General features: G+C 50.4%; 1 protein-coding gene across 5 annotated transcripts in view; it reads right to left on the bottom strand.

The window, feature by feature from the left end:
- Positions 1 to 15,214, bottom strand: part of BSDC1 (BSD domain containing 1) — a 31,564-nt gene that overhangs the window by 7,251 nt on the left and 9,099 nt on the right. For all 5 annotated transcript variants that reach the window (XM_089301080.1, XM_089301079.1, XM_089301081.1 and 2 more), the window contains exons 5-9: positions 12,747 to 12,801; positions 10,762 to 10,877; positions 10,327 to 10,395; positions 10,087 to 10,165; positions 8,073 to 8,552 (exon numbers count right to left, since the gene is read on the bottom strand). In XM_089301080.1, coding sequence (XP_089157206.1) covers positions 8,073 to 8,552; positions 10,087 to 10,165; positions 10,327 to 10,395; positions 10,762 to 10,877; positions 12,747 to 12,801 — 799 coding nt within the window. The remainder of the gene's footprint in view (positions 1 to 8,072; positions 8,553 to 10,086; positions 10,166 to 10,326; positions 10,396 to 10,761; positions 10,878 to 12,746; positions 12,802 to 15,214) is intronic.

Genomic DNA, 15,214 nt, shown 5'->3' with positions numbered 1-15,214 from the left:
CAATCCAGCTTCCTGCTAATACGTCCTAGGAGGCAGCGGATGATGGCTCAGAGGCCTGAGCCCCTGCCACCCATGTGGAAGACCTGGATAGGGTTCCAGGCTCCTGGCTTCAGCCTGTTCTAGCCATGGCTGTAGCTGGCATTTGGGGGAATGAACCATTGCATGGCAGATCTCCTTGTCTCTCTGCCTTTTCAAATAAAAAATTTTTTTTAAAAAGTAGGCTGGCGCCGCGGCTCACTAGGCTAATCCTCCACCTTGCGGCGCCGGCACACCGGGTTCTAGTCCCGGTCGGGGCGCCGGATTCTGTCCCGGTTGCCCCTCTTCCAGTCCAGCTCTCTGCTGTGGCCAGGGAGTGCAGTGGAGGATGGCCCAAGTGCTTGGGCCCTGCACCCCATGGGAGACCAGGAAAAGCACCTGGCTCCTGCCATCGGATCAGTGTGGTGCACCGGCCGCAGCGTGCCAGCTGCGGTGGCCACTGGAGGGTGAACCAACGGCAAAAGGAAAACCTTTCTCTCTGTCTCTCTCTCTCACTGTCCACTCTGTCAAAAAAAAAAAAAAAAAAAAAATTTAAATAAACGTTGAAAAAATGCTCAGTGGCAGGTGCTCAGCATAGCCGTTGGGACACTGTTGGGACACTCCCGTCCCATTCTGGAATGCGCAGGTTGCAGTCCCAGCTCCAGCTCCTGATTCCAGCTTCCTGCTAATGCAGACTCTGGGATGCAGCAGTGACGGTCAACTAACTGGGTTCCTGCACTGCATGGGAGACCTGGATGAGTTCCTGGCTCTCAGCTTTGGCTCCCCAGTAGTTCTGAATATCTGAGGAATGAACAAGCAGATATGAGTTCTCTCTCTCTCTAATAAATAAAAATATACTCATAGGAGTAGGCATGGGGCCTGCGCTGTGGCTCACTTGTTAATCCTCTGCCCGCGGCACCAGCATCCCATATGGGCGCCAGTTGCTCCTCTTCCAGGCCAGCTCTCTGCTGTGGCCCTGGAGTGCAGTGGAGGATGGCCCAAGTGCTGGGGCCCTGCACCCACATGGGAGACCAGGAGGAAGCACCTGGCTCCTGGCTTCGGATTGGCACAGTGCTGGCCATGGCGGCCATTTGATTTGGGGAGTGAACCAACAGGAGGAAGACCTTTCTCTGTCTCTCCCTTTCACTGTCTGTAACTCTGTCAAATAAATTAAAAAATAAAAAAAAGCTTGTGGAAAATGGAAATAAAATCATTGAAAAAAAAAAAAAAAGAAGTAGGCATTTGGCACAGTGAAGAAACTGCTGGGGCGGGCAGAGCGGTTCGGCGTTGTGGCATAGTGGAGTAAGCCGCTGCCTGCAAGGCCAGCATCCCATGCAAGCGCTGGTTTGCGTTCCAGCTGCTCTACTTCTGATCCAGCTCCTTGCTGGATCAAGGAAAGCAGAAGATGGCCCAAGTAGGGGCTGGCACTGTGGTGTAGTGGGTTAATCCACTGCCTGCAGTGCCGGCATCCCATACGGGCACCAGTTCAAGTCGTGGCTCCTCCACTTCTGATCCTCCTCCCTGCTAATGCACCTGGGAAAGAAGCAGAAGATGACTCAAGTCCCTGGGGCCCTGAACCCATGCGGGAGTCCAAGACAAAGCTCCTTGGCTCCTGATTTCGGCCTGGTGCAGCCCTGGCTGTCGAGGGCATTTGGAGAGTTAAATCAACAGGTGGCAGCTCTCTGTTTCTCTTTCAAATAAAATTTTAGAAAATGGTCATAGATGTATCTATACATGCAGAAAAGATGAACAAGATATCCCAAACTGACCAGCCAAAGTTATCTGTACATAATGAGGTCATGGAGTGATTTTTCTTGGTGTTTTCTTCTCTTAAAATAATCACATATTGCTTTAATAGTTTTGTTTGTTTCCAAACTTATCTTTCCACTAAATTTTTTGTTTGTTTTTAAAGCAGAGGGAAAGAAACAGACATATCTTCCATCCATTGGTTCAACCCCAAAAGCTCAGCACAGCCAACACTGGGTCAGGCTGAAGCCAGGAGTCAGGAACTCCATGCAGGTCCCCAGGTAGGTGTCAGAGACCCAAGTTCTTGAGCCACCATCTGCTGTTATCCAGAGGGCACATCAATAGGAAGCTGAAATTAGAAGCAGGGCTGAAATTCAAATCTAGGTACTCCAATACAGGATGTGGGTATTCCAAGCAGTATCTTAACCACTGTCTATAATTATCCTTTTTTTTTTTAATATTTTATTTTATTTATTTGAAATTCAGAGAGGACATGGCCGGCGCCGCGGCTCACTAGGCTAATCCTCCGCCTAGCGGCGCCGGCACACCGGGTTCTAGTCCCGGTCGGGGCGCCGGATTCTGTCCCGGTTGCCCCTCTTCCAGGCCAGCCCTCTGCTGTGGCCCGGGAGTGCAGTGGAGGATGGCCCAGGTGCTTGGGCCCTGCACCTCATGGGAGACCAGGAAAAGCACCTGGCTCCTGCCATCGGATAGGCGCGGTGCGCCGGCCGCAGCGCGCTGGCCGCGGCGGCCATTGGAGGGTGAACCAACGGCAAAGGAAGACCTTTCTCTCTGTCTCTCTCTCTCACTGTCCACTCTGCCTGTCAAAAAAAAAAAAAAATATATATATATATATAAAAAAAAAGAAAAAAGAAAGTCAGAGAGGACAGAACGAGAGATCTTCCATCTGCTGGTTCACTCCCCAATGCCACGCCAAAGCCAAGTGTCTCTTCTGGGTCTCCCACACTGGTACAGGGGCCCAAACACTTGGGCCATCCTCCACTGCTTTCCCAGGCACATTAGCAGGGAACTGGATTGGAAGTCATTGGGGCTTGAACCGGTGTCCATACTGGATGTTGGCATTGCAGGCAGCGGCTTTATCTACTACACCACAATGCCAGTCCCTACCAATATGCTTTAAAGCAACTTTTTAAAGAGTGGGCCCTGGGGTGAATGTTGTGGTATAGCAAGTTAAGCTGCTGCTTAGGGCATTTGCATCCCATATTGGACAGTTGGTTCAAGTAGCTTCCGATCCAGCTTCCTGCTAATGTGCCTGGGAAGATGATGGTCCGAGTATATGGGTCCCTGCCACCCATGTGGGAAACCCAGATGGAGTTCCTAGCTCTTGGCTTTGACCAGACTATTGTGGGCATTTGGGGAATGAACCAGCAAATGGAAAATCTCTTTCTCTGTCTCTCCCTCTGTGTCACTCTGCCTTTGATATAAATTACTATTATTATTTTTTAAGAAAGCCCTTGAATGCCATGATCCATAAGGCCCTGTTTCTTCTGCTCACCACCTGCCCAGACTCCAACATCTGCCCCCTAAAGTCCATGTACAGAGTCTTACACTGTGATTTCCTCCTCACCACAGCTAACCACCAGCTGCCTGGTAAGCGCACATTCTCTGGAGCTGGTATACCTACTCCCTTACCTTACTATCGTATAGTCTTGGGCAAATTACTCTAGGCTTTAGTCTATTAAAAAAACAGATGAAATGACCCTCTTTGTAAAGAACTACGAGAGGAGCTTACTAGAATGCAGGTCCCTGCACTGCTCTCTCCTTCCCCCAAACTGAGATTTAGCAGGGGTAAGAGGTGGCTTGTTCCTCTGCATTATCAACAGGTACCCAGTGATTCTGTGCACTAAGGCCCATGGTTTGAGAAACAGAGTGTCACAATTAGAGGCATGAATATAAAGTGCCTGCCACATCCATACATAGCAGATATTTAATAAATGGAGCCATGTTTCTCTCAAAGGCCTCAAGTTGGAGTTAAATAATTGTGTCCACGGTTCCACAGCAAGTCAGTGTATCTGCAGCCAAAGCCTAGTTCCTCTGGCCCTGCACTCCAGCTCCTCTGTGTCTTCAGGATCCTTTGCGGCACGCATCCAGGTAGATGTCAGTGTTGGCCTCCTGTGGGTAAGAGGCTGCACTCTTGGCTGCCTGCTCCCTCTGGGCTGTGGCTGTGGCCTCACGGCTTTCCTGAACCTCTCAGGATTTGAAAGTTCTCTTCAGGCCTCAGTGCTAGGGCAGACCCTTCCAGCCACCGAAAACAGACCTCAGCTAACATCTCTGGAGCATTTCACATCTACTCTCTGGGATGGTATCAACAGTCCAGTTTACAGATGAGGAAATGGAGGCTTCCACAGGCAGCGGGATGTGACTCTGGCTCCACCTGCCATTGGCCTCTTCACATTATCTTGTCCTGCCATACAAGGAGAGAGCTAGATCTCTGTGACACTGCACATGTGGCAGAGACACGACCTATGCAACAATTTAAGATTTTATCATGGACTCTGACAGTTTTTGTTTTGTTTTGAAGAAATGAGAGATTACAGGTGATTATAAACCTCACAGTGCTGTCACTCAACAGCTCATTCTGTCTAATTGACTGCTTCCCCAGACCAGAAAAGGAGGTAAGGGGCTGGCGCTGTGGTGTAGCAGGTAAAGGTGCCACCTGCAGTGCCGGCATCCCATATGGTCACCGGTTCGAGTCCCGGCAGCTCCACTTCTGATCCAGCTCTCTGCTATGGCCTGGGAAGGCAGTAGAAGATGGCCCAAGTCCTTGGGCCCCTGCACCCGTGTGGGAGACCTGGAAAAAGCTTCTGGCTCCTGCCTTCAGATCAGCACAGCTCTGGCTGTTGCAGCCAATTGAGGAGTGAACCAGTGGATGGAAGCCCTCTCTTATTTTTCCTTCTCTCTCTGTGTAACTCTGACTTTCAAATAAATAAATAAATCTTAAAAAGACAGAAAGACAGAAAGAAAGAAAGAGAAAGAAAGAAAAGGAGGCAAAAGCACTCTACACTGTGGCCAAGCAGGGCTTTGAACCCAGGGCCCCAGTGCACAGCCCACAGACTAGCCCAAGGCTCCTATCCTCTGCCCCCGCTGACAACAGCTGAGCAGGGTAATTCCAGTCTGGAAGATCAGACAGAACCCGAGACAAAACACAGGTAGGAAGCAGCCTTGCAATGAAAGGGATCACCTTGATTCTTTGGGAAGCCCATGAACCCTGCTGCTCCCAGAGATCAAGCCTCTTGTGATTCTACGACGTGAACTTCAGAGGGAAAAGTAGCCACTGTCTCAAACTTCTGTTCTTCCTTTTTAAGATCCAATCCCTTGGGGCAGGCGTTTGGCACAGCAGTTAGACGCTGCCTGGGACTCCTGCACCCCACCCTGGAGTGCCTGGGTTTGAATCCCAGCTCCATTTCCCATTCCAGCTTCGGGCTAAGGTGCACCCTGGGAGGCAGCAGGTGATGGTTCAAGTACTTGGGTCCTTGCCACCCATGTGTGAGACCTGGATGGAGTTTTGGGCTCCTGGCTTTGGTCTGGTTCTGATGCAGATGGAAGATCTTGCCTCTCTGGCTTTCACATGAATAAAAATAAATAAATAATTTATAAAAAATAAAAAAAGGATTCACTGCCTCTACTGTTTCCACTGTCCAAATATAGTCTAAGACCCTGGCTCCCAGCAATCTGCCTGACTGTTGTTGCCTCTGGTGGGTTCCCTACTCTGTACCCACCACCCCCCTGGCCACAAGCCGGAGTGTATCAGAGGCAGGATGCAGAGTGGTTAACGGCTTGTACCACACCTCCCCCATCACTGCAATTTCATCCAGTCTCCACTGTTAATTTTCCTGATCACCCTCATTGTAGCCCACTTCCAAATGGAACCCTTCATTCTTTAACCCTTGAGCTGTTTCTCTGTCCCTCACTTCTTCCCTTACCCAGCCATCATCCTGATCCCCTTTTTTCACATCTTTGGGTGATCTTTTCTTCCACTCATTTCACCTGGCTAAATCTGAACCCAGTAAATTCAAGTCCCCATTCTGCTCTATGCCTGCACCTGAGCAACCAAATGTGGCTGGGCCAAAGGACAGAAGGGATGACTGGTCTCAGTTAAAACCCCTGACCACTACCTCCATGGGGCCCTGATGAGTACTACCTACCCAGCAACCCCACCACACCTGTCAGGCATATCACCTAGTCTTCCTCCGCCCTATGGGACGATTTCACACTTTTCTTAATGTTTATTGGGTGAGTGATTGAACTCAGCTTCCTCCCAGTAGAAACATGGGAAATGGCACAGATGTCACAGGGCTTTTGTGAGGACTCAGTGACATGCATATCAAGTGCTTAGCCCAGATCTGGACAAACAGAATGTGCTCAGAGAATTTTGATCACAATTTCCCCAAAGCTCTGCTCAAATTTCTTCCCTAAGAATCTACCATGAAGGCACAGAAGAGTAAAGAGAGGCTCAGAGAAGATCAGGAACTCATAGAGCTACGCAGCTTAGGTGGAAAGTCGGGATTTGAACTCAGAACGGTGTGACTGCAGAGCCCGACTCGAGCCCTTAGCCTCTGTGCTCTGCTGCTTTACAGCACCAAGTCCAACCTCTGGGAGCCAGCTTAAGATCTAAGTCCTTCTGTTCTATGAGTCGACCCCCCCAACCCTGCTCTCTCCTGGGAGACAATATAGAAAAGGAGGCTTTAGCGTGTCCCATGCCCTCCACTATCTGGACTCCGCAGGCCTGCTCAGCCTGGCCTGCCTCTCCCCCATACCTGCCCCAAACTCTCCAACTCTCCTATACAATGCCTGTCTCCTCAGTGAGACACCTGCCGATGCCCAGAGAGCCCTTCTTTCTCTGAACGCCTCTGGTACCAGGCCTGCCACATGCTGCTCATGCTTCCTCACAAAGACTGCTGCTCCTGCCCCTCCCCACTCAGTGTCTCATAAAGAGCAGGAGAGAGCCAATGGATGACTTCACTGACTCAGAGTCAGGAGGAGAGCTCTGTGGTGGATACTGGAAATGCCAGCTTCCACCAGGGAGCAGGGCAGGGCTGCAGTGGGGCCCACTTCCCTCACTGTGCAACAGAACAGGCCTCACCAGCTGGGCAAGCTTTGTGGCTGTGACTGGGACCGAGTGTTAGCAGTGACAGATGTGTGTGTGTGAAGTGGTGAGGGGAGGTTTTGCTGATCATCAGCTAATGCTAGAGGGGATTCTGGATGGTCCAAAACAGGCTATCCCGGGGCTCACGCTGTGGTGTAACAGGCAAAGCCATTGCCTGCAATGCTGGCATCCCATATGGGTGCCAGTTCGTGTCCAGGCTGCTTCACTTCTGATCCAGCTCCCTGTTAATGGCCTGGGAAAGCAGCCAAAGATGGCTCATGTGTTTGGGTCCCTGCCACCTACACGGGGCACCTGGATAAAGCTCCTGGCTTCTGCCTGGCCCAGTCCTGACCATGGCAGCCATCTGGGGAGTGAACCAGTGGATGGAAGATCTCTCTGTCTCTGTCTCCCTGTAACTGTGGCTTTCAAATAAATAAATCTGGAAGAAAAAAAAAAAAAAAAAAAGAGGGGGCGGCCAGGGGGAAGGTGAAACTATTCTTGTCTTGATTCCTGGGGCTGGAGCCGGTGTCCTTTGACATAAACTCAGAGATTCTCCTGTCTAAAATCCCACTGTGCAGATAAGACACTGAAGCTTTATGATCAACACTGGGTTACTGTAAGTTCCCTGGTGTTCACTGTAGTCCTTACACTGTGCCAGTTCTGTTTACACATTTCCTAATAACTAATGAAGGCTTAGGGAAGCTGAACAACTTTCTTGGGTTCCACAGAGTACCCTTGACAGCACTGTCTGGGGATTCCCAAGGCAGGGTAAGATAGAATTGTCCAAGAGGATAGAAACTGGCACAGCGCAGTCGTTGGACATAGGCTTGGGGTCAGACGGGCTGCGTCTGAATGTGGGCTTTGAGCAAGTTACTTAACATGCTTGGGCCTCATTTTTATCACCAGAAAAATGAGAACAATTACGCCTCACTGGGTGTGAGATGTTAAATGAGAAAATGTCATCTAACATATTTAGCATGGGGCCCAGCATCAATCTTAATTCATTGACTCTAAGACCCTAATAATTGAAAGATGTAAACTTTCAGACAATATGTGCAAATCAGAACTGATGAAATACAGAACAGATGCCATCGTCATCATCACAAATGAGCTCAACAAGGAACAAGACACGGCTGCCCCGTGAGGTGGCAACTCTCATGCCGTCCTTCGTCCATACAACCCCCTGGGCTTGGGCCTCCAGACCTACCTTTCTTCCCATTGTTGGAGGGTGTAGACTTCCCGCTGTCCGAGTTCAGCTCAAACACCCGTAAGTCTGTAGGCCCCTCCTCCCTCAGAGTCTCTACTCTGGCTGGAGGCCTGGGCTCTGTGCCACTGGGGCGGCCAGCAGGGGCTAGAGGCTTGGAGGGAGCTGGGGGCGGGGGTCCAGTCTCGCCCATATCCTCAGCCAGGCTCTGGTCCTCCAAGGATGCTTCCAGCAGCTTTTGGGACAGGTCCTTGGGCGGGTCTGGTGCCTCGGGTGCAGTGACAGAGCTGACAATCTGTGTCACGAGAGAGATGCTCTCACTGCTCTCTGATGGAGTCACCTCTGCTGGGGGCTCCGCTGGGGTCACCTGAGACTCTTCACATGGGCTCTGGAGGCCAGGTCCTCCTTCTGGGTATGTGGAAGTTTTGGCCACAGGGATCTTTGCCTCTTTTAGAGATGTGGGTGAAATGCCCACAAGCTCCTCTGCAGAGAGAGAGAAGTAGGGGAAGAGAGGACAGTGAACACTGGCTGGCCCAAGACAATCCTGGAGCTCCCTCCAAAGTTTACTCTGACCAGAACTAAACAGCGCCATTTTCCTAAACCCCTGCCCATCACGGTTCTCCTGCAGACACTCCCTGTTAGCCAGATTCCTGCCTGCCCATGGGCCAAAGACATGGCAGGTTTCCAGCAACTCAGCTCACCACAGTAAAACAGACAAGAGAGCCAAATGTGGAAAGTGCGTCAGGTTAGGGTTCAGGCCAGGCCCTGATACATTCTGTGTGTAGGACTGGGCAAGCCATTTGATTTTAACTTGCCTACCTCTTTCCTAAGAGGAACAACTGAGTTGTGGCAAGGACTATACAAATCAGCTCTTTGCACTTAATCCATGTGTTAATAATATTAGACCTTCCAGGGCCAGCGTTGTGGCTCAGCACGCAAATCTGCTGTCTACAATGCTGATACAGGCATCCACAAGGATGCTGGTTTGTGTCCCAGCTGCTCCACTTCAAATCCAGCTCCCTGCTAATGGCCTGAGAAAAGCAGTGGACAATGGCCAAAGTGTTTGGGTCCCTGCTACCCATGTGGGACACCAGGATTAAGCTTCTGGCTCCTGGCTTTGGCCTGGCCCAGCCCTGGCAGTTGTGGCCCTCTCAGGAGTGAACCAGCAGCTGGAAGATCTCTGTTTCTCTCTCTTTCTTTGCAATTCTTTCAAATAAATCTTAAAAAAACAAAAACAAAAACAAAAACAAAAACAAAAACAAAACAGTAATAGGGGCCAGCACTGTGGCAGAGCAGGAAAAGTTGCTGTCTGCAGTGCCGGCATTCCATATGGGCGCCAGTTTGAGTCCTGGCTGCTCGACTTCTGATCCAGCTCTCTGCTGTGGCCTGGGAAAGCAATAGAAGATGGTCCAAGTCCTTGGGCCCCTACACCTGTGTGGGAGACCCAGAAGAAGCTCCTGGCTCCTGGCTTTGGATTGGCCCAGCTCCGGTTGTTGCAGCCATTTGGGGAGTGAACCAGCAGATGGAAGACCTCTCTCTCTCTCTGCCTCTGCCTCTTTGTAACTCTGCTTTACAATAAATAAATCTTAAACAAAAATAGTATTAAATATTCCTGGTGGCTCCCACATGCTGTTCCAGGCTGAGCTGCCAGGTAGAGGATGCTCAGCTCCCTCCCTAAAGCAAACCTGGCCGGGCATTAACGTTAGCAGGGAAGCTGGTTAACAATCCCTGCAGTCTCATTAGAAGGTGGGGAAGGATGGGTTTCCAGTAAGCTCTCCAGGCCTACGGGCTGGCAGGGGAATCTGCTGCAACTGATACAAGCGACTGCTCTACCTAACCCTGGAGCTCCAGCAGTTTTGGTCAACAGCCCCTTCTTAGCTCCGCCCATCCTCAGCACATATAAATAATGCCCTCATTTCCTGCTGTACCTTGGGGCACAATGTCTCTACGGGCTTCAGAGAGCGAGGGTCACAGGCCCCTCGCAGACAAGACCTGTCACTTGCCCATCACCTCTTACCTTCTTCCTCCTCCCAGCCGGGTTCTTCAGAGATGCTCTGTTCTGCCCGCTGCTTCAGGGCATCCCTGCGGGCCTGCTCCTGGAGGGGAGGGGCAGAGGCCAGGAGCAGTTGGGCAGCCTCTTCCTAGACCCTGATCCAGACCCCAGAACTCTTGGCACTGTGTCCCCTTTTCCCCTCGACCAAATCCAGCCCGCTCCCGACCAGGGCTGAGTGGGGCCCCCTGGGCTGCAGCAGCATACCTGCTCCAGCTGATGGACTTTGTAGAAATACCGATGCCAGAATTCGGAGTGGGAAACAGCTGCTGGAACCTGGAAGAAGGGGGAGTGCAGGTGAGACTTCGGGAACACCCGTCTGCCCCCGCCACTCTGCATCTCAGACGCAGCAAGTTCTGTGGGGCTCGTCAGAGTACTTCCACCCCACTGACGTTCTGGCCAGACCCACTTTCCTGGTCCAGTTTGGCCAAGGAAGGTGACAGAACCCCCACTGGGCTCTGCAGCCCTTCCATTCTTCACCATTCTCTGGATGCCAGAAGCCTGGTAAATCAGCCTCTCCCACTTGGAGTTGGCTCACGACATGGCTGGTCTGGCTGTACAGGGTCTCCGCTGCGCATGTCCCTCCCTCTCCCAACAGCTCAAGCCTAGGGCTGGCTGAGGTCCTGCTGGCTGGGCCCTCACCATCTTGGTGTAGAGGGCCCGGATGGAGGGGCTGCCTACAAGGAGCTCTGAGATCTCCCCCTTCTTCTCCTCCAGGCAGCACTGGGAAAGCCAGGCGTCAAACAATTCCGGGGGCCCTGCAAAGGGACAGATGCTGACGGTCAGTTCCCTAAGTCTGGGGAAAGAATACTGGGCCTACAGAAAATGCCTGAGCCTGGCCTTGAACGGTAAAGAAAGCTTAAGGGTTTCTTCAAAGTTATTTGGCTCAAGATTTGGGGGTTGGGAGTGGGGAGGGAAAGTAGGTCAGGTGGGGTCGGGGGCTGTAGTGAGATCACTAGAGCACGGCACCTAAGCAGTCTCCAGGAAGGGCTCTGGTCTCCATTTCCCTGTACCCCTGCTGGCAGTTTAGTGCCTGCACCTGGCTACTGAATCCCACCTCTCTCAAACAGCTGCCTGCCATCCGGTCACCCCTGGACGCAAGCTACCAGAGCCCACAGCAACTCCCCCATCCTCTCTCACGTAACCTCTTTACAGCTTCCCGCCCTGGGGGCCACGGCCTTCCTCTTGAGCCCTCTGCTCCCCTGGCTTCTCACTCTGTCCTTTTCCTTCTGCTTCTCTCACTGTTCCCTGCGAGTCTTCCTGGGCTCCTCTTTTTCCTCACCTTATCTGTTCTCTCTTTCTATTTCCTCTCAAGATCATCTCTACTAAACTACAAGTTCCACACATCACCACAGCCACCTTGCACTGATGGTTCCTGGGCCAGCAGTCCAGACTACCCTGCTGCACTCCAGACCCAGAGGCTGCAAACTCAGCGTCTGGAAACCTGGGGGCCACCCCAGGCTCCTACCTTGTCCAGTACTCGAGATTCCACTTCCTCAGGCTCGCGTACAGGTGCACATCCTCCTCTCCATCACACCTGGCTCTTCCTAGGCTCTGGTCTTAACCTCTGACATGGGGACTTCTACCAAGCCTCTTAACTGGTCTCCTGTCTTTCCTTTCCCTCTCTTTCCTTCTTCACAACACTGACCAAGTGCTGCTTTCCAAAATGCAAGATCTGACCATCTTGGGCCTCAGAACCTTTTAATAGTTCTGTCCGCAAAGACTATTGGACCTAGAGTCCAGAGATGGGCTTCAAAGGGTTAAAGATTTCCCCTACTGCAGGCGAAAGTTTTGGAAAGAAGGCTTGTCATTTTCAATTTTTAAAGGCCTTTGTGACTAAAAAAGGTCTAGGACCAACCACTACTGAGAACCTTCCAGGACAAAATTCACTCTGCTTGGTCTGACACACAAAGCCATCCCCACCTGGCTTCCATAGCAGCTCTCGCTGCAGGCACTCCCTCACATCGCTTTAATCCGACGTTACAAAGGGCAAGGCTCTGTCCTTTCTGGACCTTCAAATGTACTGCTGCTGTGGCCTCAGTAGCCCTCCCCACTTCTTTACTTTTAGAAGTGCACTCATTTACCTCGGAAACCTTGATTCGAGTCTCACTTCCTAGGCTCCCCAGGCTGCGTTAGGTGCCATTCCCCTGGGCTCCCACTGCCCCCATCTTTCTGGGAAAGCAGCCACTCCACCCTACTATCTCAGCTTTATTCAGTGTCCCTATTCCTCCCCCTTCACAGCTACCTGGAGGGCTCGGCCGTGCTGAGGGACCGGCTCATTTCTGATCTCTGTCCTAGCACTGGGCTTGTCGTATGGCAGGGGCTCAGGAAAAGGAGCTTTAGAGAAGACAGGCAGGGCAGCAGGGCTGGAAGGGAGGCTAAGCCGAGAGGACGGGGGACCAGAGGAGCGAAGTCTCTGCAGGCGCAGGGAAAGGGGGGGATGAAGATAATAGGGTTCAGGGAGGAAAGGGGACCATCAATACATCCCACAGGGTGACACACACAACAGTCCCATTCTGGTACCTCTAAAAATGGGGTAAAGCCTCAGCTATTGGACAGAGACAGGGCCGACAGCCCAGATCCCCTTGGTCTACCTGCAAGCCCACCCCTCACTGCTACCCTCTCACCATCTGGTTCATTGCAGTAGGTTGCTGGGTCTGACTGCAGGCTATAGAGGCGAGCCTGTAGGGAAGACAGAAGAGACAACAGAAATCCTGGGGTGCTAGGAGTAGAAAGCACCTCTTTCTGTCAATGAAGTAAATCAATCACAACCACAACCAGCTCCTCCCCTCTGGCCCACCACATCCACAGGGCATTTATCAATAAATACTGTGGCACTGGGTTAGGAATCCAAAACCAGGGCTCTCAGGAAAATGATCTTTCAGTCAGTGTGCCTCTCTTGGGGACTAAGAAAATAGTATAAGCAGGCTATAAAATTGTATATATAGTGGCTAGTGTTGTGGTACAGTGGGTTAAGCCACCGCCTGCAATGCTGGCATCCTATATGGGCATTGATTTGAGTCTCAGCTGCTCCACTTCTGATTCAGCTCCCTGCTAATGCACCTGGGAAAGCAGCGAAAGATGGCGCAAGTGGGTCCATGCACCCACATGGGAGACCCGGATGAAGCTCTTGGCTTTGGCCTGGCCCGGCTTCAGCCACTGCAACCACTTGGGGAGTGAACCAGCAGACGGATCTTTTTTTTCTTTGACTCTTTCACATAAATAAAACAAATCTTTAAAAATAATTATGTGTATAAAACACTACTGAACTGTGTGAAATTTTAAAAATGTTAATCCAAATGTAGGAGGGGGCCAGGCATTGTGCCATAGTAGGTAAGCCACTGCTTGGGATACCTGCAACCCACTTGGGAGTGCTGGCTCAAGTCTCTGCTTCTCCATACTTATGATCCAGTGTACTGATAATATGCCTGGGAAGGCAGCAGATGATGGCCTATGTACTTGGTCCCAGCCACCTGTGTGGAAGACCTGGATGGAGTTCCAGGCTCCTGGCTTTGGCCTGGCCCAGCCCTGGCTGTTGTAAGCACTTGGGGAATGAATGTGGATAGAAACTTTCTATCTCTGTCTCTGTACCTCTTCCTGTTATTCTGCTTTTCAAATAAATAATGTTTAAAAAAATGAAAAAGAAGTTATTGGGGCAAGCATTGTGGTACCGTGGGTTAAGCTGCCACTTTCAACACCTACATCCCATATCACATTGCAGTGCTGGTTCAAGTCCCCGCTCTTGTGTTTCTAATGTAGCTTCCTGCTGCTAATGCATTCTGAGAGGCAGCAGATGATGGCCCAAATGCTTGGGCCTCTGCCACCAACATGTGAGACCTGGATGGAGTTCCAGGCTTCTGGCTTTGGCCTGCCCCAACCTTTGGTATGGCAGGCATCTGGGGAATGAATCAGCAGCTGCGGGATCTCTATCTCTGTTGCTCTACTTTTGAAGTAGATAAAAGAAAAAAAAATTTTCTTAATTTTATGGCCAATCTGCCAAGTGAACTACATGACGTGTTCCTACTAGACCACACTAGCCCCACTTCCTTCCCTATCAATCTTAACTGCATAAAGCATGTGCTGTTTGCATCAGAACTTTAGCAACTGGCTCTGACGAGGATTCACTGTTGTCATAACTTAAAATCTCACAGGGCTGGTGCTGTGGCATAGTGGGTAAAGCTGCCACCTGCAGTGCCGGCATCCCATATGGGCACTGGTTCGAGTCCCGGCTTTTCCACTTCTGATCCAGCTCTCAGCTATGGCCTGGGAGAGCAGTAGAAGATGGCCCAGGTCCTTGGGCTCCTGCACCAGCCTGGGAGACCTGGAGGAAGCTCCCGGCTTTGATTGGTGCAGCTCCGGCCATTGTAGCCATTTGGAGAGTGAGCCAGCGGATGGAAGACCTCTCTCTGCCTCTCCTTCTCTCTCTGTATAACTCTGACTTTCAAATAAATCTTTAAAAAAATTTTACCATTTAAGTTTTTCACAATTTGCTCATATATTCACTAAGTGGTGGTGCTAAAGCTAGTGCTGAAAAACATAGCTGAAAAATCAGTACATTTGGAATAGAAATCCACTGTGATAAAACACTACAAAAAAGACCAAACTGACATGACACTGTACTATGAATTTAGGAGAAAAAATTCCAAGAAATAGGAGTAGTAATGATGAGACAATAAAATGCAAGAGAAATATTCAATCAACTACCACACTTGCTGACTTAAGTGCTCTAAACACACAAACCCCATCTGCATGTTTATTTCTACTGGAAATTAGTCTTAAATGACATTTATGTGGGGAAGATCATGCCTCCAATGATGCTCTCTGTAGTGTTCCTCACTAGGTTACCAAATGAAAGAAATCTGGGTGTGCAACACCAGGGAAATGACTAAATAAATGATGCTATATTCACTTGCAAAAATGTAAAGACAAAAAAAAAGGTGGTGATTAGGAAAAGACACTAATAGTTTACTGTAATTTGTAAAAAAACAGGTTACAAAAATACATGTATTAAGTGCCTTTTTTGTTAAAAAAAGAACAAAACCCAAAATGTCTTTACCTATGTCTGCAAACAAAATGAAACAGGGTATATACCAAT

This window comes from Oryctolagus cuniculus, chromosome 7 (genome assembly GCF_051225735.1).
Source record: "Oryctolagus cuniculus isolate XC-2025 breed Fujian yellow rabbit chromosome 7, ASM5122573v1, whole genome shotgun sequence".
Taxonomy (NCBI): domain Eukaryota; kingdom Metazoa; phylum Chordata; class Mammalia; order Lagomorpha; family Leporidae; genus Oryctolagus; species Oryctolagus cuniculus.
The sequence above is the reverse complement of the archived record's forward strand: the minus strand, read 5'-3'. Positions and strand labels throughout refer to the sequence as shown.